The 26319-nt window shown below is 40.1% G+C and overlaps 1 protein-coding gene across 2 annotated transcripts in view; it reads right to left on the reverse strand.

The window, feature by feature from the left end:
• Window positions 1-23927, reverse strand: part of GUCY2C (guanylate cyclase 2C) — a 44566-nt gene extending 20639 nt beyond the window's left edge. Inside the window, exons 1-15 of one of the 2 annotated variants that reach the window (XM_068668994.1) lie at window positions 23410-23927; window positions 22376-22488; window positions 20906-20973; window positions 17882-18097; window positions 15767-15888; window positions 14858-14954; window positions 12819-12933; window positions 11560-11695; window positions 9372-9457; window positions 8807-8918; window positions 4394-4475; window positions 2444-2549; window positions 2054-2116; window positions 1387-1458; window positions 355-459 (exon numbers count right to left, since the gene is read on the reverse strand). In XM_068668994.1, the coding sequence (XP_068525095.1) occupies window positions 355-459; window positions 1387-1458; window positions 2054-2116; window positions 2444-2549; window positions 4394-4475; window positions 8807-8918; window positions 9372-9457; window positions 11560-11695; window positions 12819-12933; window positions 14858-14954; window positions 15767-15888; window positions 17882-18097; window positions 20906-20973; window positions 22376-22488; window positions 23410-23614 (1698 nt within the window). In that variant the 5' untranslated portion in view covers window positions 23615-23927. Of the gene's footprint in view, window positions 1-354; window positions 460-1386; window positions 1459-2053; window positions 2117-2443; window positions 2550-4393; window positions 4476-8806; window positions 8919-9371; window positions 9458-11559; window positions 11696-12818; window positions 12934-14857; window positions 14955-15766; window positions 15889-17881; window positions 18098-20905; window positions 20974-22375; window positions 22489-23409 lie in introns of those variants that run through there. The other variant, XM_068668995.1, reaches the window with a different exon arrangement.
• Window positions 23928-26319: the final 2392 nt, after the last annotated feature.

Genomic DNA, 26319 nt, shown 5'->3' on the forward strand with positions numbered 1-26319 from the left:
GAGCATCAGCACAGACAACAGCTATGGCTTGGAAAATAAGGGAAACGTGATATGCTCCCAATAGGGAAAACAATACAAATGCTGTCTGCTGCTCTTGCCTGGGCACAGCTCTGCCTGTACTCCTTTGCTTGCACCTCACTGCATGCTTTGGCTGCTGAGAACCTTCAAGCTGATGAGAGTCACAGCTGAGAAGTCTGGGGAGAGATAAGCAAGGGAGAGGGACCTGAATATCAGAAACCTGTCACCAATTGCATAGTCCACTGCTGTTGCATGAGAGTCAGACACAGAGCAGATTATTTTTTTCTTTGAAATTTGACCAGTGGGGGGTAGAAGGGAACATGCAAAATTCTTTACCCGCAGAGAACCTCTTTCACAGTACTCAATCACTGCAAAGATCATGGTGTCTATCTTCACAGTGCCATAGAACTTGGTCAGGTTGTAATAATCAATCTGTAGAAGCTGGAACAGAAACATTACATCTATTTTTAAAAGCAATTATTGTTAGTACAGAAACACAGGTCAAGGATGCTTGTGTGACAGGACTTTTTATCTCACGCTCTGATAAGATGTAGGAGTTCCCTTTGAACCAGTGTGGACTACGCACTGAGTGAAGGCATTTGTCATTCCAGAGCCTTCTGGATTAGGGAGATAAGAGTGGTTGTTGCTGGTTTCTGCAAGTTAATTCCATAGCTCACTGTAATCTCCATTATTGCCTCTCCAGTCAAACTTCACAGCTGATCAAAATAGCCATTATGAGAGACAGAATGTTGTGAATCAGTCAGCAAATGAGCAAGTAATAAAAATGTAATGATGCTGCATGATATTATGGACTTTGTCCATACGTATAGACATCTGTAGTTTACTTTGAAATATTTTCGAGCTTATTGAATTCAAAGTATGGCTGTGTCATGTAAAAAGGAAAATTGTTCATTCAAAAAAATGCAATACTGCAGCCAAGTTCATCTCTCATGTTGGAAGTGTCTATGCGCAAGTCAGCAGAGAGTTACTTATACTAAAAGATCTGCACTTGGCACTCAGTAATAAGATTTAACTACAACATTCCACTACTAATGAATTAGCACGATACAAGCAAAGAGAGCGCATAGTCTTTTGGCATTGGCTATAAAAATATATTTAGCATTGCTTTATGACAATGCATTAATTACTTAATTCATCCTCAGCTTCACTGGCTTCAGACTCTGAGCTGGTGATGAGATCACAGAGAGAGAGAGGTCACCAAGTGATATACTTTGAGGAATTCATTACCCATCCACCTCACAAACATGCAAAAGCACATGATTGTTGGAGTTGTTGATCAAAAGCAACGACTTTACTCATTGGCTTCATCCCACCCTGCAGAGTCCAGTTGCTGTATGCAACATTTACCTCATTCAGTTCAATTTTTTGCTTCTCTGTGAAATTACCATCACTGTTTTTGAGATCCTTTAGAATCACCACCTGAAGAAAAATACCAGTGGAAAATAACTGTAGTTTTAATACCAGAGCAATTCATCCTTCTTTTCCAAGAAATGCCCAGACAGAAATATTTCAGCAACAACTGCCTACTGCTTTGCTGTTGGAGTTTCAGTTAATCAGCTAGTGAGACATGGAGTTTCATTTCCCTCAAAAGATTTACCACATAGATAGGAACTATTTAGAACTGTCAATGATGCAGATTTTAACTCAACATGAGTATACCATAATCAGGCAGATAAGACAGATCAGATGAATGTACAAGAATTACATGTAAATGACCTATCCTCTATTAATACATTAATCTCTGTGGTATCATAGTGTTTCCATCAGATTTTTGTGCTGTTTCCATTTCTGCACTTTTGGACCAGGCCAGGGTTCATGGAGTCTGATATTTTGCTTCCTGGCAGAAAGCAAAATGCAAAGCACCCAATGTGGCTTATTCCTTGCAGAAACTCAAGCTATTTTGCAAGGTCAGAAGGAAGGAGTTGTCTCCTGAACTCCAAGGAGGTGCAGTGTCTTCCACCAAGAGCTCTCCTAAGCAGAGGAAGGAAACGTATAGATACTCAGGTCAGTTTACCTTCTTGTCATATTTGCCTTGGCGCAGTCTCTGGGCGGTGTCACGTCTCTTATCTTCATCAATCTGAAAACAAAGAAGGATCATTAACTTGCAATTATCACCTGCTCCCCACTCGGCAGCTTCAGAGAGAAAGAAGTCATGTCAGTATGTGCCATAAGGCACATAAGGCTCTCTCTAGGGAGTGCCACTGCATGCCACAGAAAGTGTAGGGCATCCACTCTGCTCCCACAGCTGCCATGGCCTCCACCTCCTGCTACTGTGCAGTGACTTTAACAGATCCTAGTCCTACCACAGCCATAGCCTGCTCTGTAGTCGGAGCATGCCAATGCACCAGCATGTCTTTAGGAGACAGAATCCAAGACCTAGCCTTGCGCATCATGCTCCTCTTACCTTCAGACTGACATGGTTTGTCTCACTGGTCTCCAGAGGCAAGATTTTCTCAGGTGATATGTGGGACCATTTCTTCCGCCGACGCTCATTATCTCTCCTGTACTTCCTGCGAAACAAGTAAACTTCAGAATATCCTCCCAGAGAACTGAAACCCTTGACAGGAGATTAGGACACGGAAGCTTTGGGATGATGCAAGGATGAAGTGTCAGGTTGACAAAGCTCAAGCACAAGCCCTGTGTCTCTCATACAGTTTTCCACTTTGAGGCTGCTCTTATTCCTATAATTTTGGGAAAGCCTAAATGCTGATTCAGTACCATAGATGTAGTAGAAGAACAGAAGAGATTTAGCAGAACAGCTGCTGGGCAATTGCCAGAGTCTCAAGGGAGGTCAGAACAATTTAAAGTACAAAGGGCTGTCTGGGTTTTATATGGTTTTCTCCTCTATGTTATTGAATGTACTCTGAAGGGAGGTGCCTCAAACAAACATGAGCCAAAGGAAGTCATGGCATCAATGCTGGGTGGTAAGAACTGGTTTGAATACAATGCCAGGAGAGGAGGTAACAAAAGTGTTGTGATGAGATCCCTTTTTGTGTATGTCCCATGTATTTTGCATGTTTTGTAAAAATGAGGGAAGTGTCCTTGGAGCTGGAAAAAGGAAACTGCAGTCTCTCTTGCAGAACTTCAGATCAAAAGCTGTCTTCTCTTAGAGAAAAGCTGCAATTATACTGATATTTATCAAATTATCTGTTTACCTGTGCAAATCCTTCCTCTATATATATATAAAAAAAAAAAAAAGAAAGAAAGAAAAAACAGGAAACAGGACTGACTAGAGCAACTGCAGGGGAATCCCGACACACTGATGACTGCTGGCAAATGCTCCAAATGGGAGAACTGATGGTATTGACTAGTAACGTAAAGGTTAGATTTTATACATCTGCAAATATGAAAGAGCACAGAACGTTTTACAAGTCCAAACAGTCTCCAAACTTTTGTCAATTTTCATAGCCATTTCAAACAGATTAACTTTCCCTGTCTGTTTATATGTTAGTGCTTATGTAGGAATAGTTAGCCCTTCCATTTCTTAAGCACATCTGGATGTGCAAGAGATGTATACCTTTGTCTTTAATTTTTCTTCATGAAAAGCTTTAGTTCACAAGGCAGATTGGTCCACTCAAAATAAGGGAGCCTGGGTAGTAACTATTTCTAATCAGGTTTTCTTAAGACCTGATTTTCTCCCTTTGTCTGAAGCTCTTTGATACGTAACAAAAATGGGTTCTGAGCTACTAAAAACAGATGCACAGATAAGACAATTTCTTTAAATATGAAAGAAAATCATACACTTTAGAAATGGAGTGACTTTTCTTCCATCAAAAGTAGATGCCATTGATTTCAATTTCTGCATTTTCTGTCACGATAAAGACGAACAGTGTTACACTCAAGAAATTCCAGCTGTTTGAAAAGTCTATATGTGAGGAATTGGACTGAGTTGGAGGAAACTGAGAGACAGAGTGCATGTATACATTGAAAACAGCAGAACCTTGTGGTGTTTTGATTCCCACAGTGACTTAAGACAGAAACCTCCTTCCAGATTGAGCATTTATACCACTAATAGGTTAAAGAAACATAAGGGAACCCCAAGTAGGCTAAAGGTGGGCAGTAAGTGGAAAAAGTCTGAAGACTGCTCTGAGATATGAGATTCTGTGTATGTGTCAGGATCAAAGCTTTTTAGCAGATGCAAAAACTCTTGCTGTATCTTCACCCTTGGTTAGTAACCTGACATAACAGCACTAAAGATGCAAACACTACCTGGCATATGCTAATTAGTTCACAATGAGGGCAACTACCTAAGTGTGTAGGGTAAGGAAACAAGAAGCTCTTCAAGGAGAAATCAAAGGCATTTCCTAGGAGGAAAACGGTTTGAGGACAAACTGAGGGACAGGGGAGTTGGTACCTTAGAATCAGCAAAGAGATTATCAGAACCAGAATCACAATTCCCGTGAGCGTAAAAACAGCGATAGTCAACGCTTGTGGGCCTGCAGAAAGGAAAAATTAGAAAGTAAACAACTTAATGGAAGACAGTGAAAAATAATAATCTTTTTCAATTTAAGAAATTACCCACACATGCAACTTGCAGTAGCTAAGCAATGATATTCTTTGGTCATATCCGAGTTGAGAGGCTTAGGTAAAGCCCAGCACTCCCTAGAGATGACATGCAGCTGCTCTCTTTCACTACAGGATGAAGCATGGCCCAGAGCAGTACAGTCTTACAGTCCCACTTGAGGCATGGGCACCCTGTAGGGAACCCAGCTGGGAGGTGAATTTAACAACACAATCCCTCACATCAGCTCAGCAGCAGAGCTTCCAAGTGTTTCTCCTCTTTAAAAAGAAACAAAAGTAGTTTAGGACTAAAAATGACCGCTTCTTAGTAACCACATTCTAAAAAATTAAACTGACAGATAACTTTGTGAGAAGAGATGGTGGCAGCAAACCCAGGATACAACTCCCTGTGGGGTAGGGATGTGCATGGTGTTAAGGGGTTGGCCATTTGTAATCAGTTACGAGAAGGAAGGAAATGTTTTCCCCAAGCATACCCTGTGTTTAATACAAAAGGGGCTCTTGATTGACTCACTTAGATAAGGCTTTTTCTGAACTGGGAACAAGGATTTGGTCACTACTGTTTTTATCATTTAAAGCAATACTCAGTGATGACTTTCTGAGTTAGGCTTTACAATGTATGTCCTTTCCTTTCCAGTCCTGCTGAGCACCTGCCTAGCAAGAAAGACATGTGCCTCTCTGGCAGTGACTTTCCCACAACCATCACCTCTGTCCCACAGTCTTTACTGAAATACTCTGCTTCAGAATGGGATATGCCTGAAAACCACAGTTTCCATCCAGAATTTCAGCTGTTACAGAGTACAGCCACTTGTGGATTTGAAAGGCATTTCTTGCAAGGACTTGTTATCCAAGGAGAGGTCAGGATAATATCTTGGTAGAGCCTTTAATATATGCAGACTTTTCAGCATTTCACAGATGGATTCTCCCCTTATTGACCCAGTTGTTTAAAGTCATTCTATAGATATTATAACAGAGTTTAAGAGTCAGGGCCCATTTATGAACTCCTCTTGTAAACACTGTGTTGGGATAACAAGTGCTACTGAGTGGACTGTGCTTTTCAATAGCAAGTACTTACTCTATGGAGGGAAATTAATGTGCTGGCAGCACAAAGCTAATGCAATGTTCTTGGAAACTGCCAGGTGCCAAACAATTTAAAAATTGGTCTGTTCAGGCATCTGAGGACTTAGGACACATAGAAAACATGAGGGTACTAATCTTGAGAAGGCAGGCAGGACTGACAAGGCTGGGAACTGACTGTATAAAGTTGTAATTTTTATTCTCTTAATGTAGAACAGTTAAATGACGCCTGATATTCCTGTCCTGGTTCAGTTCATGGAGCTCAGGGATACTGGGAAGGAAAGCTGTGGCCACCAACCTCCTTTGAAAAACAACATGCCATTAGAGCAGAGCTTCATCTGGTGGGCACACATCTAGAGTGCATCTACTCCACTCTGAGAGCCTCTCAGGCAAAGAACGCAGAGGAAAATCTGTTTTTGCAGATCACCATGTTGGTGATGGTCAGGAAAAAAGCCAAGCTACTCAGCCTTGCTGACACTAAGGTATTTCTGGATGTGCCCAGGAAGAGAAATAAAGGCATACAGGAAAACAATAAAGAATAAAATAAAAATAATAAGATATAATAAAAATGAAAATGAAAAGCAACAAGATACACACTAGCTGCCTTCAGAATCAGGCAACAACTAAGCAAATATTTTGAACACACTATTGTAAGTGTCTGAGTCCAACATGGAACTCAGTTTAGGAGCTCCTCTGGATTTTGGACCCAGCTTTCTGTCTTTTTTTTTTTTTCTTTTTTTTTTTTCTGTGCCTCACATCTCCCCACCTTCCATGCATTCATGACAGCATCAGTCTCAGGGTCATCAAGTAACTGTTAATACTAGTCTCACGTTCTCCTTTGAAAACTGTCTGTGCTACCATTCCCTCTCACCAGGAAAGGATATTGTCAGCTCCATAAAATGACATATACATGAGAACTTTTGAAGCAACTTCTTAACAATTTTCTGAGACTTAAGCTTTGTAAATAGGTATTTATAGCTCCAAAATCATCAGGCTGAATTTTTGTTAAGGAAGCCCTGTGCGACTGCATTATCCTGTTCCTGAGACTCTGCTCCCACCTCCTGGCCGCTGGTGTTACAACTTGCAAAAGCATCCCGCATCACAGAATAGCTGTTTTTAGGTCGCCTGGAACCAAAAATGTTTGTGTGGTGAAGGCAGAACTTATCCGTGCTTAGAGCAAGGGTTAAAAGTTTCTGAATAATTGCAATACGTGGATGAAATCCCTAATTTTACAAGATGCCAGGAGGGAGGAGAGTAGCAGAACTGGGTCAGCTGTTCTCAATTACAGATTAGGAAGGAGCAGGGCTTTGTTTGCTGCATTTATTCACCTCCCTGGAGGAAAAATACATATTTTTGGTTGGAAAGTTTTGAATGGCTTTGGCAAGGCATAGTGATTACTTAAATTTTGGCTGTAAAAAATTGCCCTTTGGGGGGATGTATTTATTTAAACTCACACTGAGGAATGCTTATTTTTAAAAATGAGAAAACAAAATTATCAAGTGCCTGTGGGAGGTGGTTTTGCTTTGGTTTTGTATAGCCTGGCCACAAAGTCAGGCCTTCATTAAGCTTTGAATATTAAGCTATCAGTCTGTAGACACAAACTTTCTGCAATTGCCAAACATTTTTCTTTAGCCTTTGTGCAGCAGCTTCAGACAAGGACATATTCAAGGGAATGTATCAAAGATACGGAGATCCTCTGATAACACAGTGCATGTGGGGCCCAAGGGATGGATGAGAATGGGACTGGAGCAACACTGAGAAGACTGGGGCCTGGCAGCACAGTGCAGGGAGACCCTGAGCTGACGCATGCAGGTTGCCGTCTGTACAAGCAGTCCTTGCAGTCATACCAAGGAAGATCAAAGTGATGACCACAATAGCAAGGTGAGAGCTCTGCTCATCTCAGAGCTGCCTAACCCAGGTCTTGTCAGTGCTGCTGAATCTTCTGTTTCTTTCCTGTGACAGCTGCCTGCTCCTGGCAGCTCCCATGGGTCCCTGCAATGAACCGCTGCTCCTGCTTCTTGTAGGAGGGGCAAACCCTAACCTGAAACCATCTGATTTACTTTACTGAGGAATAAAAGTGCACACCTCAGTGTGAATGACTTCTAGTTAGCAGAGAGTGCTAGTTCCTCCACTTATCAGTTTGTGTTATAAGATTACCTAACGGAGTTAAGCAGCTCAACAAACTAACGGAGGCCTTAGGCAATCACTGTGGTACCTTTGGCCACTCACGGGTGGGAATGACTCAGGTAAACACTCTAACCCTTGCAACCACTGCCACTGAAGTTATTTTTATCCTGCATATCATACCTTGAATAATATGCCTTTCTGTTGCCAATCCCCATGTGGCAGGAGTCCAAACAGAGAAACAATCCCACTAGGCTCTGATTAACAGGGCTGTACTCAGCTATGCTGAATAACAAGGGGGTTCAACTGCTCTATCCAGGAGTCACCAGAAACTCAAAAGAAAGGTGATGATTTCTGGGATTTCAGATTCAATGTCAGGGTGGAGATCAAGCACTAACCTAGTTTCCCATTTTCTTTCTGCAAAGAGCCAGCTCTTCTAAGAGACATCTCCAGATAATGAGAGAATACAGCCAAGCTGTGAATGGGAAAAGAGCTGATCCCCATGCCCTTCCCTCCTCCCCCTGTCTCTGGTACTGGGTTGTCTGATAGGAACAGGCTCACACCGGGAAATTGTGGAAAGGAAGAAGCAAAAACTCCCTGAATCTGCACGGTGCTATGTCCTCTCTACAGCTCCCCGCAAGGAGGATAAAGGGGCAAGCAGAAGCCACCATGCTGCACTAGGGATATAGAAATGCAAAATCAGATAACTCATGATAACCTTAACCCTACTGTTTTTCCTGAGCAGTCCTTCAAGCAATTTGCACCACCACGATCTTCTAGTGAAGCATTTAAATCCAAGCTGACCTCTTCTCAAACATGTCACAGCACTCCCCACAGTCATTGGTACTGTGTGGAGTCTTTAAGAGACTTAGTGCCTAAAAAGACGTGCAGATTTAGAGATGGACTGGGTGCAGAGACCATGGGGCAGGGGAAGGAATGGTGCTGGTTTGGTCTGTTGCTAGCTCCTGGCTCCCTGGCTGGGGATAGCTGGAACTTAGGACTGTGGAACCTTTCTTGGAAGACAAGGTAGGTTTAATGGGTATCTCACCTGGACTTGGAATATCACTAGGCAGCCTGTGGTTCCTCCAGATGAAATCCGGACTAGCAGTTCCCACACGTGTCTCGTTCTTGTGAGTGTCAAAATACAGAAGAACTCTGAACTGTGGGTGTAGGAGTGAAGAAATGCAGTCAGCAGTAGTGCTCTCCCTTGTTTGTCCCTTGCTTCAAACTACTTTTAATGAATGTATTGCCCTAACTTCAATAGAGTAATTCTTGCTCTTTCTGTTAGAGTAGTGTGTTCTTCAACTTAGCCATGTATTTGGCTTTCATATTCCTTCTCATTACTTTCTTTTCCTTTAAAAGAAATGCATCAACCTCACAAAATACTAGCTACTTAGTACTAGCACTTACTAGCACTTACTGAATCACTGGATGACATCAGTCCTGTTAAACTCCAGCACTCCTCTCATGACCCTCTCCCAGCATGCCCAGCATGCCTCAGCATGCCACCACTTCTGCTGTGGTTATTTTCATCATTCTTATGCAACAGTGCAGGACATTTTGTTTCTTCTTTCATATACAAGGTGGAACAGTTACTCCCTGGACATACGTACCTCATTTGTAGACTGTGATGTGTACAGCACAGTCAAATTGGTATCAATATCTCCAAATGCATCTAGAGTCACAGGACCCTGTGCACCTGTGGACACAAGGAATTAGTCAAGAAGGCTTGCATTCTCAGAAACACATATATGTGGCAGGAAGAATGGGATAAATAAAAGGATTTCTGATGCCCATGATCTTTCTCTTCTTTATCTACACGCTAGCGCTCATATCAGCTTAGTGTGGCACTGCTTCTCCCTTAATAGCATGCCACATTTTCTCTACAAAATCTAGTAACCGGTGTTGAACTGACTGCATTGAAGAGGAAGGTCTCCCTCTAGCCATAGAAAAGATATATTTGTCACGTTTCTTCAGCATACCAAGTATGGCAGCATAACCTCCCTTGAAAAGACAATTTTATAGGTGAGAAGGGAAATAGCCTGTTTCCCTCTGCAGTTTGAATCTATCAGCAAGAAAGGAAATGTAGAGGTACTTTCATTCCTCTTACTCTTTTGAGAGCTATCCGCTAGGCTCTAACTAAATTATTTTAACCAGGTTCTTTTTCCCTTTAACTCCTTGCCTCCTAATGTCAGCAAATGTGCACATTCAGAAATTGCCTGTGTAGCACATTCCAAGGATTTTAGGGTGGAACCTTCTAAATCCCTCAGCATTGGCTTGACTTTGTTCTCATGAAGTCAGGCATTTCAACAAGAGCACAAGTCATGCCAGTACCCAGCACTTGAAAGTCTCCTTGGGAATGACCCCTTTTCACCTTAAAAACTGGTGCTATTTTTTTCATGGTCGACTTTCTGCGCATAAAAATAATTATTGCATGAACTCTATACTCTGCCAACCCCCATACAAGGAATAGTGAAGATGATTCAGTATCTTTCACTTTTAGTTTTTTTTTTTTATACTAAACCTATAACTAATATGCCTCATTACAGTGAAAGACTAACTTGAGATAAGGAAAAAGGTCCCTGCAACTTATCTTTCAGACTTAGAATGAAACTGAAAAGACAACTTCACTGATATTCAAAAAAGGATGCAGACTCCAGGAATAACTAGCATAAGTAAGCTTTTTTTTTTTTTTTTTTTTTTTTTTTTCTGGTTTTGAGATACCATACTTAAAGAAAATATAAGCCCAAAATCTGCTAGGAAAAACTGGGAAACTTCTATATATGTGTTCTCTGAAAGGAGGTGGGACATATACAAAGGTTTGAGTAGTCATTTTTGTACAGATCTCTGATGTGAACTGACAGCTGGGACTTTTAAGCCTGTGGCCTACAAAAGCCCTCTGGTGCTAGACAACTTGTAAGAACAAGAACGTTGACTAAGAGACAATGCATTGCCAGCTGGCTTACACTTTCATCGCGGGCACCCAGGCCTACAATGGTTTTGTGAACTGGGAAAAGGTTGAAACTAATAGGTAAAGCTTTGCTAAATGGACTTCAGAGTTGTTTGAACATCAATCATATTTCATAAGTATTGGCCTCAAGTCAAGACTAGACCTTTGGTACAAAGCTTAGAAATGACACTGCCTCAATTTAACAACCTGCAGAGAGCTGAAAATGAGACCTGAATGCCAGGCTGTCTGTGGAGGAAGCGTAGACTCTGAAACCCACCTACACACTTCACTCTTCCAGCTGCCTTTTCATTTTCCAAATAGTCTACCTACAGAGAGTTCAGTTCTTTGTCAAAGGAATTACACCAGATTCAGGCCTCGTCCCTGTCCTCAAACTCTGCTGTCCAGGAAATTCTGTCTCTCCTACTTCTCCCACCTCTTCTTAGACAACAATATTCTTTAATGTTCTTTCTACTTCAGATCAGCATGAAAAGGCCATGGCCCAGAAAAGTCTGGATCTCAAATCAGCTGTTGCTTATTGTAATGTTATAAATTTTTATCATTTCAACTTTCTGCTTCTTGTATGTTGCATGCACTGAGGTAATTCTGCACATGACTGTTATGTAGAGCTTTTGTTAGTACTGAAGATAACATTTGAAAAAAAAAAAATTAAAAAAAAAAAAAAAGAAGAAGAAGAAGAAGAAAGAAAGAAAGAAAAATGAGAGTGGGAATAAAACTCACTGAATGTCTTGGACTTTTTTAAAACAGCAGGGGCTTATCCTAAGCGTGCTTAAAAACAAATTTCTTTCCTTTCTTCAGTTCAGTGAACCCTGCTCATGACTGGTCATTTTTACCTTCAAATGTGGTATTTCGGAATTCATTGATGAGACTGAGAGGTGACACGGGTCTCTGAGAGGAGATAAGTTTCTTCAGAATATGCCCAAACAGCAAGACTGCATTGTAATAGCCAATAACAAAGTCATCTTCCATCTAGAAGAGAAGAAAAATAAAAATGACAATGTGAGAGTTCATATTTCTATTTTAAAGCTATGATATTTTAGTTGATCTCCATTTGGCAAAAACTCCAGCATGGAGGGCCAGAATCTGTATGATGGGCAATGCCATATCAGCAACGTCTCTTGGAAGAATAAAGGTGAACACAGTATATTTTTGGTGTCTGAAGACAGGCAGTTGGGGATAAATTTATGAGGCCCACGTAAAGCATTGGCATTCTGATCCTTGAGCAAAGGATTCAAGAAATCCTACACTGTAGGTTCTGGGCAGGTGTGCTCAGAAGGACCCAAAGCCCCTGGCTTTGCATTAGACTTCCTGTGCAGATAATCTGATGTGATGCCAGTGAGTCTGGGCTTCCAGATGGCCGCAGCTCAGGGGCAAGGAGCTGTGCCAGAATTTCCAGCTGTCTGCCACGGAGCTGGTACCCAAAAAAATTTGAGCCCAGGCTGGGAGATCTGGAAACCCTGTAAATCCAGCCAGAATCTTTAGGATCTCTGCTGAAGAGCTGGAATTGAAAGCCACAAATCCTGGGAGGAACTCTCACCCAGAGTCTGGTTCCTGGGCAGACTTCAGGAATATCAGTTTCACTGAACAGTTACAGGATTTGGATAGTTTCTGCTTTTCAGGAATTTTTTATTTATTTATTTTTAAAAGTATTTCCTAAAGAAAAAAAAATCCCGTTTTTTGAGAGTTTGAAAAACTGGAATGTCCCTGGGCACAAGCAATAATGGTTGCCACCACTTAGACATATCTGCACACAATAAAAATCTTATCTTTCCACACTCACATCCTTATTACAGCTATAGATCTTCCTTTAGTGGTGTTTTCCAGTTACATAAGATTGACAGTCACCCAGAAGTGGAGTCAGAAAGTCATGTATCTACAAATCTTCCCCAAGCCCCATGAACATGACACTTGAAGAACACATGAAAGGCTTGACTAGAACTTCACAAAACAGGAATATGAGATCCTGAGTGTTTGCCTTATGACGTATTTTTATATCATTGCAGCAGAATGAAATGTCATTCTGCATGAATTTTCTACTGCATGAACATGAATGAACTGAAGGCAATAATCAGATATAAAATACTGTGGTTACCAGGCTGCTGTCCACAGTCTTTGCAGTACTTAAGCTCTGATTAGCTGGTGGCAGAGTCAGGACAAGTACATTCTGCATGTAACGGGCTGAGGTGTTGTTTCTGAAGTATGTGTTCCTGCAAAGCAAAGTGCAAAACCCCATGAGTCAGCAATATGGGCAGTGGTAACCATGACAGAATAATTCTCCTTTCCCCTTTAAACTACTGTTAAAACAGTAGTTACATAAATAAAATTTCATTATAGACAGAACCCTTCACATTGTTCATTCCCTCATGCCAGCTTCTTTGCTTACCTACATTAAAAGGTAGTATCAAAGAGATCCGGTAATCTGAAACACAGAGCCTGCAGTGCATTATTGTTATTACTGTAACTGTTTGGTTTCTGTCCTGTTTATTTCCTCCTTCCTGGAACTTACAGCACTGGAATTTGTAGTTTCTTACTTTTCATGTTTCTGACCTCTGCTGCATTCTTTTGCATGTTTCTCTAATTTTGATATTTCCTGCTAGAATTGATCACAGCAGAAGTTGCACTAAAAACATTTAATAGGAGGGCATAAAACAACTGGAAAGATGCAGAGGACAGCTTAGTGATTTGTTTAATTCAGTGAGATAGGAAAATCAGGGGAAAACAAGTGAATTTGAAAACTATGCTAAAACAAGCAGGAAAGGTTGTAGCTTTCAGGTGTCTTTGGTTTCACCATCCTGACAGGGCATCTGAAGTGCTTCCCAGACTGGCAACCACTGGATTCACATATGACAGAGGAGTTTAGCAATGCATATTAGTGTCAAGTGGCAGCATCTGTCACTTCTATAGCTAGACTGATTAAAAACTCACTGTGTATGAGCCTTCTGTAATTATTCATGCTTGATCATCCTTTTATTTATTTCAGTAAGTACTGTATTAAGAGCTTTTGGAGACCACAGGCGCTCTACTCCCTAGCCATCCAGTGAGATCCTGACTACACGACCCTGTTCCTGCCTTGCTCTGAATCTTATGACTTTTACAAATCCTGGATAATTTCAAAGTGCTTTTCATTCAGTTTTGGACTGAACTAACCAGATGGAAATGAACCTTCATTAGAGTCCACCAGACTGGATAATTCTACAGCATCCCCCCTGAGGGAGGCTTAAACACTGTGTGTGTGTTGTGGCTGCAACAGGACTCAGATCTGACAAACATTTAAATTCATCACTTCATCTGAAGGTCTTGACACCTGTGGAAACGTAGGACCTTGCCTACTGTCTTCTATGGTTCAAGTCTGGATCTAACATATGTCTGTATTTTGTTTCTGTTTTACAGAGATGAACACGGTTTGAGATATTCAGGAAAACCAGAGGGGCATGTAGCAAATTTAAGGAGGGCGTCACATAAGATGGTCTGAGGCATCTGGGTGTACCAGAGGATAAATATAACAGAAAAATCTGGGCATGGTTTTGGGCTAGGTCAACTAGCTTTCTCCCAGACCATGAATTCCTGAGGCAATTAGTAATAGAAAGATAAAATTGAACAACAGAATAGTTAGGCTGAATACTAAGGAACATCTCTGAAAAGTTAGAGTTATGTAGTTACAAAGATGTTGCTCATTGGAAGATACAACTGTACCACCCTTTTAAGTCATTTAAAAAGGAGTAAGTAGATCCTAGAAAAATATACTGTAAGTCACATTTACATTATTTTCTGGTTGGATAGATTGTATGAAAAATTTATAATCTTCATGTGAACAGCTCATGGCCATTCCAACTTTGGACTCTGTGATTCTCTCACAGCTTTCTGCACTCAGTCCATAGGTTGAAGTTAACTCCACTTGCTCCAGTCACTGCCTTAGAAAAATCTCACGTGAACTAAATGGGATGTTGTAGAGGGTGTGCCACAATTTAAACATGAAACAACTTAGATAAAGGGCAAGATGAGAGGAAAGGCAATGAAAAATATTTTGTGATAGCATTTCTTCAACAAAACAGTTCCATATGGAATATTTCCATTATCTCTATCTTTCAGCAAAGTGCAGAGAAAAGAAGAAAAGCAAAAGTGATACTTTACTTGAAGAGATCTATCAGGATGATAACGATGTCCTTATCCACGGTCTCTGTCCCTAGGTCTCTTCTGATATCAGCTGGAGTACCACACATGATGATCACTACAGATTGAGCAAGAATGGGGACAGACAGGTGAAAGATACAGATTAGAAGAGGATATTCACCTGCTCCACGGTGCCTGAGAGGCAAGCAGAGTAGCAGTGCTGAGCTAAGGCACGTTATCCATGCTGGGCTGGGACCGTCTGTAGTAAGATGGGGATATTTGAGGGAAAGTCAAGTCAAATAGACCAACACCTGGTCTATTTTATGTCTGATTGCACCAGAGCACCGCCATTATCTCACTCAAATAAGCAGTGGCAATTCTGATGTAGCACAGGCTACTGAATATGAATTTTTCTAAGTCAAATGGCATTCAGGTAATAGTTTGATTGGTTTACTTATCACTCTTGTACTCACTTGGCCTGCTGATGCCTGGTGCTTAGTCTTAGTAGAAGATGAGGTATTACTCATCTGTTTTTCTAGTTTAGATGGATCACTTCCAGAAGAAGTGCCCCTTGATGGCACAAGCAAGGCCCAGATATGTATCAGAGCTGCAAACACAGGAATGGTAGAGAACTAAGCATTCTTGTAACATCTAAGGCCTTGCTTAGGAGGAGTTGTGATTCCTGGATTTCTGAATCTTTCACAAAACAGAGCATGTAGGAAGACAACATCATACCTAGGTGGGATATTTCATCCCAGAAGACCTCTGGGATAGGGAAAGAATTTGTGCCATCTTACATTTGCATGTGTGTGCTTCTCGGGGGAAGACCATCCTTAAAACATAGCTAAGAGATCAGTCTGATTTCCAAGGAAAAAACAAATTGCCTGCAGGGAAGGGTGCACCCTCACACTCTCACACACACACCCCTACCATTGCTTTTCCGATTTGGATCTTTCACAACTCTTTTCAGCTGGTCTGGTGTCCTCAATATGTCCTTGAACTTCAGTTTTTCGGAGAAGTGTGTGACTCCAGCGTCTAGCGCATTCATGTACCTGATAGAAGGCAGGGAGCACAGGTATTGTCAGATAATGGCCAACTCGCAACATTTGTATTATGCCTTTTCTCCTAAATAAGTCAAAATGCTAGACAAGCTGTTTACAGTACACGATTGTTTGTAAGGCAGAATGGAGCATTTTTATCTGCAACAATAACAGAGAAAATCCTGTTCTTGCTTCAACCCATTGTGTCTGAGAAGAGATATTCTGTCTGAAATAAAGTTGATGCAGAGGGAAAAGAGAAGAAATTTCTGTGTTTTCAAACTATTTAACTTTTGATTTAGCAACACTGAGATCCCTGTCCTATAAACTACTAGTATCTTTTACTCCCCACTGTTTTCAGGAATAGAATCCTTAATCATTAATTTGTAGGAACATGTGGTTAGTTGAGACATGACTTGATTTTCCCGTCACTGTAGGCATTCACGTGCTTTTATACCCACAAGGGACAATTAGCCCATGCAGTATAATTTATGTTTTAGCAAAAATGGATTTTTTAAATTAGACAATCAAAAAAGCAAGCTGACAGTTACTATTAAAGCAGAATGAGATGCATTTTACAGCTGTATTAGAGTGAAAAAAAAAAAAAGACAATAAAATAGGCAGAAATACAAAATTAATTTTAAATTTTTTGTTAATTGAGCATTTAAGAAAAGGAGCTTGAAGATTTCTTAATTTTTTACATAAGGTCATGAACAGAAGCATTAATGAAGACCAGGTAAGAAACACTTGGAAAACAACAACTTATATACATTAACTTGCATGAAAGGTATTAAACCTGTAGGACTAAGGGGATTTAACTGAACTATGTGTAGGACATCAGCAATTATAGCTACAGACATGGAGAAATAGTGATTGTGGTAGCAAATGAGTGAAGTACATTCATGTTTCAAAGTATGAAACAGAAGTATTTATAGCAATTACATCATGTTATCAAGTTGCTGTCCATTAAAAAGTAAAAAGGAGGAAACAATAAAAAATCCTAAATATTCACAAAACAGTGAAATGGGATCAGTTTTTAGATCCCTTAATTCAGAAAACAAATGTATATATATATATTAATTCTCCATACAAGATAGTCTGTAAGTAAGGTATTTATCACTCTGAAGCCAATACATTTGTAAATTTTCCTTAAAAATTTGTAACTTCCTCAGGTTATGACTTGGAAATATAACAGCTAGTTCCATGAATTCTTGTCAGCCTTCAAACTACATTTATAAAATTGGTAGGAGAAACAAGCAAGCTAAGTATAACATTGCTGATTTAAAAAAAAAAAAAAAAAAAGAATTTTATGTCCTAAAACTGGAAAAATAATAATCCACATGAACTGAAAATCAAATAAGAGTCCATAAAGGAAGAGTAGTGATAAGTGTCAGTATATGAAAACATCTACTTGATTAAAATGGCATTTGATATCAGGCAAGAAGAAAACCCAGCATTCTCAAGAAACATCACAGGCTGATGTTTCAGGTCACAAAGGAAAATCTGTCTCCTTTGCTCCAAAACTGGTGAGAGCATAGCTTCAACTCTGCAGTTACTGGGGGTCATGCTGTTCAAAGAAAGATACACTTTGAACTTTGGAAATGTTTCAGAGAAACAATAGTGCTCACAGATTGAAGCAATTAATGTAGAGAAACATTACATTATAAAACCCCTGACCTAAAAAGGCATCTATGGAGACCCTGATGGAGACTCTCATGTCACAATATTTACAGCAAGAATGGAGTAAACATGTTTTTGCAGCAAGGACAACTTTGGGGCTACACTGTCCACAGGAAGAGAAGAAGTTTGAGAATACTTAAAAGTAGATAGAGTGCAATATTCAGACATGCAGTCAGCTCCAAGATGTAATTCATCTTTTCCTTCTCTCATTCCCTGATATCATTAAGGCACCTCTCAGCACATAGGACTTCAATGACAGCCTGTAAGAACCATGCCTGAGGACAGAGATGGAATTTATCAAGTTAAAAGAGTTGGATCTGGATCTTACCAGAGGCATTCCTCAGAGTTCTCATTCTGCTTGTAAATGTAGGTAGATTCCCAGGCACTGACTTTGAATGGCAGCTCAAATTCATTCCAAAAAGAATAGAAGAAGTCATTCACTTTCCTGGCTGGAGTCAGAAGGCGGGTTAGGTTTTCTTTGAAGTCACAGGACAGCCCAAAACTCCCTACAGAGATCAGAGGCAGGCTCAGTATTGTTTCAACTCTGAAGGGAGAGACAAGAGGACAGGTCTGAATGTATTGCTGTTGCATCTAGGCATCTGCCACGTGATTTCTATCCCCAACTCCCTCTCCTCTTGCATACTGCATTAGCTTAACCTAAAACAGAAAGCTCCTAAAGAACACAAGCAGATTTCAAGGTATTGGCACTGCAGAGCCCTGTTGAATGGAACCACACAGCTTCTCCCACTGTCCCTAATTCCCTGCACAACACAGACATTCCTCATCCAGCCCCTTTGGGTACCATGCACCATTTCAGCTCAAGGGCTATGATGGGACTCCAAGGGCTCAAGGACCTATCCAATTCTGCTGCCAGGCTCATGTCAAGGACAAGGTGTTGTCTGTCTCAGGAGCTGGTTTGTAAAGGATATGTTTATTTTCAACGATCTACCCAACAGCTATGAGATCATCTATATGACATATTCTAAGGGCTAGGCTAGAAAAACGAAAAAAACAAAAAGGGGGCATAGGAGTTATTCTAAGGAAAACTCCCCGCTTATTGTGTCACCCTGTTGACAAGATACAAGAAGCTGTACACTTTTAGCAGTTTCTCAAGTAATTTTTTGGCCAACCTACATATGGCAATCAAATTTTTGGTGCCTGTAGTCACACCTATAGACTGATCACAAAATGTATTTACAAATCTGAGCTGCATGCTCAGGACATATAAAGAAGCCCAAAAGTCTTGGTAATGTTGTGAAGTCAGTTTTGGATGAACAAGGCCATTTTGTTTATTCTCTGATCTGTGATCAGTGCCAGGTAGCTTTCTGCCCACCAATATAATTTTTATTATGGCATGGATTTTATCTCCTTATTGCTGTAATGCTGGAGGGTGAGGGCTTTTCTGCAATAAAAATAACTTTACTCTTACAAATCAAATTAAAAGTATTTTATTTTCACTTTATTTTAGGAGTTGGAGTTAGGAGCAGCAGCACTCGGGGAGACCAAATAAGGCAACCCTCAGCTAGCAGTGAATATGTAAAACACCGGTATATTTTGTCCAGGCAGACAAACATTTGGATAGAAATATCTTCCTAGATGTTGCAATCTTATCAGACGAGACTCAAAATATTCTCGTTTCTTTATGTGAAGTGTTTTTTATGACAGGCAATATTGCCTGTGAAAAGCATCATCATTGTTGGCATTATTATGACAAAACTTTATTTTCCAGGTAAGGGCCGCTTACTTAATTACAGGGTTTATAGTTGTTGCAACAGAAATGATAGACAATAATGCAGACATAAATGATACAATAAGTAATGTCAGGGAGATTTCACTAATGAAATGGGCATTTTTCTGGCTGACTTTAAGTGCTGTAAAGTAAAGCATTTGTTCTGATTTGCAAATCCATTGCACAGTGGGCAAAGCTGGCTGCCTTATTGTTAGTGCACTTCACTACCTTGCATAAATTTCCACTACTCATACTTTTTACTGTATACCTGTTTAACTGTGCCAGAGTCCAAGAAAAAGACTTTGGCATTATTCTGGGCAGCTCTATATCCAGTAGATTAAAATAAATAAATAAAATATAAAACACTTAAAGTTAGGAGGCACAATGAATAAAATGGGGCATGTTGCATAATATTTTATCATGGTCTTGTACATAAGAAAGACTTTATTATTTTGATTCTTCTATAAATCAATAACATTCTTTCACTGGAATTATTGATCTAACTTCTGGTTATCCCGCTCAAGGAAAAGTATAAAGTTAAAAGCTGATAAAGCTTGAGGTAAAAGCATCCCAATCTTGTGAGTATTTCTCAGTGAAATCAAAAGGCTACCAAAGATTAAAGAGGGGAGAGTGGTTCACATGGGCAATGATATTGATTGGTACATTGTGACTGATGTTACACAGAGTCACAGAATGTTTGGGACTGGAAGGGACCTTGAAAGATCATCAAGTCCAATCCCCCTGCTGGAGCAGGAACACCTAGGTCAGGTTACACAGGAACGCCTCCAGGCGGGTTTTGAATGTTTCCAGAGAAGGAGACTCCACAACCCCACTGGGTAACCTGTTCCAGTGTTCTGTCTGACATTTTTTTTTCTGTTTGTTTGTTTTTTTAAACATATTATGCTATGGCTACACAAATTCAGCTCGTGCTTTTACTAATATGTGAGAATTAACATATTAACGTATAATATAACATTATATTAATATATAATACAATGTAATACAATATATGCAGTATATAATACGTATTTAATATATAATACACATATATAATTATGTTATGTTGTGTTGTGTTGTGTTGTGTTATACAGAATTACACAGATCCATGTATAATACACTAGCAGAGAGACTTCAGGAATGTTTTCTTAGACAAGAGTTAGGATGAAACTGGCTGCTCCCTATCTAAATATTGTTCACAGAAGATAGTTGGGGTTTTTGGACCTTCTTTTGACACATGAAACTCAAGCCCCTCTCTGCAACTGAAAACCCACCCAGACTCCTGTTGCCATAATGTCTATGTGCCTCAAGCTAACATCTCCCTTTCATGCTGCAGTTGTTGACAAGTTATATCCTTTGAACCCTTTAATAATGAACCAACTGTCAGCAATTAGGAACATTTACCTTCTAGAAATGAGATTGCATCAACAGGCTCTGGGAAGGGATTTTCTTCTCCCTGCCAAACACAGTGGCTGTGCATAACAGTCTTGCTGCCTTGACTGTATGCATCAAAGTGTCTCACATATCCTAAACCCCAACGTCTCTGCTGTCTTGTGCACAAGATGAATTTGTTCAACAGTTGATAGCTTTCACATCATAGTACTGGAGAGAGGGGATGGTACTTACGAGACCATTTGGTAGGTGGCATAAGTGCAAGCAGGTCCTATGACAGCACAGCCAAGAGTGCCATCATCCTGCAAGAGATCAGAAAGGGTCAGTAGTGGGGACAGTGTAGGGGACTGGCAGAGAAGTGGATAGAAGATTAAAGAGAACTTTAAGATTTAATAAGGATTCCCAGAATTTACCCTGCAAAAGCAAGGAGAGAGTAGAAAAGAAGACATAGGAAGGTTAAGAGAACAAACCTAGAGTGAAGGAAGGAGGATTCACAGAGAGCCAAGAAAAGGCAGGGGACAGAATAGTGCCTTTGAGAGTGTGACCTTCATTGAGAGAGAGAGAGAGAGAGAGCAAGTTAGGATTAAAATGTCATAATTGTTGCAAATGTGTATAAGAAATTAGAAGCCAAAGCAGTGCTCACACTTGCAGCAGACAGAGGGATTGGAATTACATGATACTGTGTGTCAGAAAAGAAGACTAGTTTTATGTACATATGAAGTTTGTATTATATATATATATATATATATATATATATATATATATATATTTGAATAACCAGTAGTTTTGTGTGTCGTGAGGGACTTTGTCTTAGCAAAGACTACAGCATTTGATTATATATTGTTAGATGTGAGAATTCAAGTTGGATTGATAAAGCCTCACTGAAAAGTGACTTTTATATATAACTGAGAGTTATTTGACATGAGAAAATCCACTGAAACACAGTTTCTTGACTATCATGTAAGGCACCAGTTCTAACTGAAGCTTTTCCCACCGTTAGGGTATTCATACATTTTCTCCCAACCAATATCTCTGGTTTCTAGCGAGAAGCAAGCATGCAGTTCATCTTTGCCCTCTGGACATAGTTACATGTGTTTTGTTGGTATTGGTGCCAGTCTAATAGTCCCTCTGCCTGCGTGCTCCAGCTGTCACACAGCTCTCTCCTTCATGCTGGAACAAATATTTGTGTAACCTGATGGAGAACCACATCAGGGAACTGATCCAGTTGGAAATGGGCACCAAGTGTTCCACTTGGGCAGTTTGAGTGTTTGGATTGTGGTTTTTGTTGTTCCTATTGTTGTTTGTTTGTTTTTTAATCGATTACTTTGGTTAAATGGCTCCACAAAATGCTGTGCAGATACAATGGAGGTGAAAACTTAAGGATGGAAAAAGTAGCTTGAAGCAGGTGGCTGCTCTATCTGGCACTGCCACCAGATCTCTACTAACAGCCTCTGGGAGGCATTAATAGGGTCTCTCTCTGTATTTGATTGCTTGTCTTCACAAAATCTACAGGAATATCTTCTTTGAAAACTTTGCCTGTTAAGTTTGTTTGAAATTGAACAACAGGTTCAAAAGTTAATATGGAAAGACATACATAAAAGCACAGATGCACACATACTTATGCATACATGCAGACACACATCAACGCAGAAAGATAAAGTCTTATCTTCTTAGGAAATCAACCTAGAGAAGCCTGGTACTCACATAGATTTGCTTGATGAGTTCCACACCTTCACAGGTGCTGGTGCGACAGCCTTGTGAGACATATAGTGATGATTTAAAGCGGTGGAAGGTGGCACTGACAGTAACATTTTCTCCTGAAATGCAATGTAAAAGTGAAAAGCCTCAAGAGCTGGAGATAACCCCTAAAAATGGTATCCGTCTTGTGACATGTCTGTGTAGTCTCATGCTAAGATGACTTCTATTCCAAAAAGCTCCCAGAAAGCCCACCTACCTGACTCCCATTACTTAGGATAAGATAAAGAGTTTGCTCCAGCACTGACTGCTGGTTGTTAGTATTTTCAGTACATACTGTTTTTAGTCTTGGCCATTATTAGAGATATCACTTTCCAATAAAACCGGACACAACTTCTGCAGCTAGGGGACAGAAAGGGGATCATTTCTGTGGAACCTCTTTGTCCCAAGATATTCTAGAGATTGACAGTGGGTTAGTGATACTGAAAGGAGAGGTAAGGTATCAAATGAATAAAAGATCATCTGCAGTGACTCTAAATGAGGGAAAAACATATGGGTGGCAGACTCTTCACAATTTTAGACATAATGTGATCAACATATGGGGTCAAGGGATTAAATTCTTCTCTGAGTCTACATGCTAATCTGGCCAAGAGAGAAAAGGATCTAATTTTTCATGTCATAATCAAGCAATTATGAAATAGGATGAATAAGTGTTAGGTGTTAAAGCAAGGACATCTAAGTTATTGCACTGGATGGATTTCTGGTTTTACCTAATCCATGTCAGCAATTCCCGTGTTCCCAGTCCCAACCAAAAAACATGCAGAAAAAGTCTGCCCAGCTACCATAACAACAAATATAGTTCTGCCTATCTGTAGAGAGCTTCTTTTTTTTTACAGATGGAGGTCATTATTTCTGTAAGATCTACATACAGTGAATGAAGAACCAAGGAGCCTGTCTGAGAAGCAGTTTGCATAGAAAGCTATGGCAAAAAGTCTAAGAAGAAATCATAGTGGGAAAGGGATTACCCATACCCATTGCCTTACCTGCCAATTCTTCTTGTACTGTTGTCAAAGCTTCCTTCACAGCTGATGTCAAATTTTCAACAGATGATGGGAAGTCCAAGTCAGCCATGAGCATCACATTGATCACATAATTCTTGTTTTCACACTTATTTGAACCAACTTGCTTCAGCAGGTGAAGTGGGAGAAATAAAGGCCAAAGGGCCAGACCCCAAATCAGTTGCTTCATTATTGCTCAGTTTAGACCCATTGTGAGTGTTCTCTCTCTTCTTTTTCTCTTCCAACCCTCTTTCTTTCAGATACTCTACATCGATGTTGTTTCTGGCTATGACAAAAAAAGATTTCCACACTGTAGATTCAAGGACAGGCTGTACTATCCTTCTCAGGCACTTCTCCGTCTCCTTCTCTTCCTTTACTTCTTGCCCATCCCTCCAGTGTCCTAGGTGTCACTTCTGTTTGTGAAAAACTAACAAGAGCAAAACTCAGGGAAGGAGAGAGGCTAAAGGTTGCTATGAATGTTTGCTCATGAAAAGACTGAAGCTGTAAAACTGAAGCATTGCTCGAAACCTTGCCTGATAAGGGCACTAAATTTTCATCACAGTGATGAGCTGAAAGAAGGAAGGGGAGGGAAAAATGGACCATAAAAAAAAAAAAAAAAAAAAAAAAAAAAAAAACTCTTTAAATAGAAATAGAACAAATAAAATAGGAGGTAGATTAAAGCCTAGAAGAAAACAGTTGCTTGCTACGTGCTTGCATTGTCCTACACCTCTCATTATACTGCCATAACATCTTTGCTGGCTCAGATCATAAATCAAGGGTATATTTTGTTCTGTGATAAGCTATCAATTCATTTCTTTAGCTTTTACCATCACAGTACTTTTCTTGTGCAAGGCAAAAATATCTGCTTTGCAGTCCTCGAGAGTGAAGCCTTTATTTCTATTTACAGAATAGAAACACACAGCACAAAGCTTGTCCACTAGTACTCACCTAGCATTGCACACCAGAGTGTACAAGATCTGCCCCTGATATATTGCTCCCAGGCAGCACAGAACCATCTCAGACTGGTGGGACCAAAATCCAAATTGCAAATAGCATCATTAAAAGACACCTACTAAAAGACACTGGGGTATTTTTCTTAGGCTGTCATGAGCATTTTTCCTAAGAATAGTCTCAGGGAAGGCAGGTAGAATGGAGGGGAGACAAAAACAAACAAACAAACAAAAAAAAAACACCACCGCCACAAACTACCACACCAGAAAACCCCAAAACACAAGCCTTACAGATAAGTCTGGGCACAAATGAGATGTGCAAGAGAAAAGGAACCAACAGGCAAATTTAAATAAAGTACTAAGTGTTATCAGTCTGAATTTGGGGTGTTTGTGCACACCTACTGCAGCTTCTGTTTTTCTACTGAAATCTGAGGCCATCAGATAATACATCTATATATTTTTATTACTTTCCTGAGATAATTTTAAAACAAAATATGAAAATAATCACCAATGATGTAAGTAGAAGGGTTTTTTGGTGCAATTCTATGTTTTCTTTCCAAGCCTTCTTTTGAAATGTGATGAATACAGTTCAAATATATTTCCACAGACTTCCTACACGACCTTGCTTTTAATACTAAATAACTATTGCTTGAATGCTTCTTATGCCTAACATCAGGGGAAACCATGAACCAGCATTTAAGAGTAGACCTTGAACACCTCAGCACTTCTGGTCTAGCATTTGGAATTAGTAATACAGTAATTCTAAGTTATTGGTCATGTAAAGGTCTGGACTGGTGTGGCTCACTAGAGAATGGAATATAGCTTTTTGTATTGAGACCATCTGCTTATCACTGGTCCGTTGTATAGTTATTTACAAAGTGCTTGAAACTTAACCTGTGTAAGTCAATAGAGGTTTTGTCATTAACTTTAGTAAAACAAGATCGTTGTATTTTTATACTCTTCTTAGCCTGTCTAAGAGAAACAGTTAGCTAATGTGGATAATGCAAGGGGAACTGAGGATTTTACCTTGCTGGTCACACAGGAAGCATGTAATAGCATAAAGGTCTTTCTGGTTGTCTGTCTAGTTGTTTATTTGTTTGGTTTTCATAGCAGCTTTAAAATGTTCTTTAAAAAACAAAAGGTCTGATCAGCTATAACAACATCAGTTAGAGCAGCATCTCTTTTTACTTTTTCCCTTGTCCCTTGCCTTCACAGTGCCATAGGGACTTCCCAGTCAGAAGCAGTTATAAATTAGTTGTTGACTTCTCAGCTCCTTAATTGCTAGGTGCGTGTGCAGTCTCTCTGTGTCAAGTCCCATGACAGGAGCATCCCTTGATCTTCTGGTGTCATGGAGCACAAGGGAGGGCTGCAGCTGGAGTGAAGCAAGTCATCCTCAGCACCAGTTGAACACAACACTTTCCCTTGTAACTCAGGGCTTTATACCTCAGACGAAGTTCCTTGGCAGACTGATCAATAGAATCTGATTCATTGGGTAAGAGAGACAAAGACAAGCTGTTGCACTATGCTGTGAACATGAGAATTTCTGATACTAAAGAACATCATGAGAGTGGAGAGAAGAAAAAGTAGACAAGTGAGTCTTATATGTAAAGCACAGAATTTGACGGGCCTGCCACAAACAAAAGCAAAGACTTCTGTAGGCCCAGGAAATAAGAAAGGTAAGACACCAATTCCCATCCAGTCATAGTACACTGGCTGCAGAATGAAGATAAAACCCCCAAGAACCCAGCCAATTTAATCCAAGGAAAAATTATTTCCTAACGTCCAATCCACCAGATCAGGAGCTTACAAGTGAAACAAACTAGCCAGATGCTTCAAAAAATCTTCCATATCTCTTAAGGACATTGCTTCCTCTGTCTCCAGCTTCAACCATGAGGCCGGTCTCATACTTCAAAGATTAGGCATGAAGGGACATAGTTTAGAAACC

Source organism: Anas acuta, chromosome 1 (genome assembly GCF_963932015.1).
Source record: "Anas acuta chromosome 1, bAnaAcu1.1, whole genome shotgun sequence".
In the NCBI taxonomy this organism is placed as follows: Eukaryota; Metazoa; Chordata; class Aves; order Anseriformes; family Anatidae; genus Anas; species Anas acuta.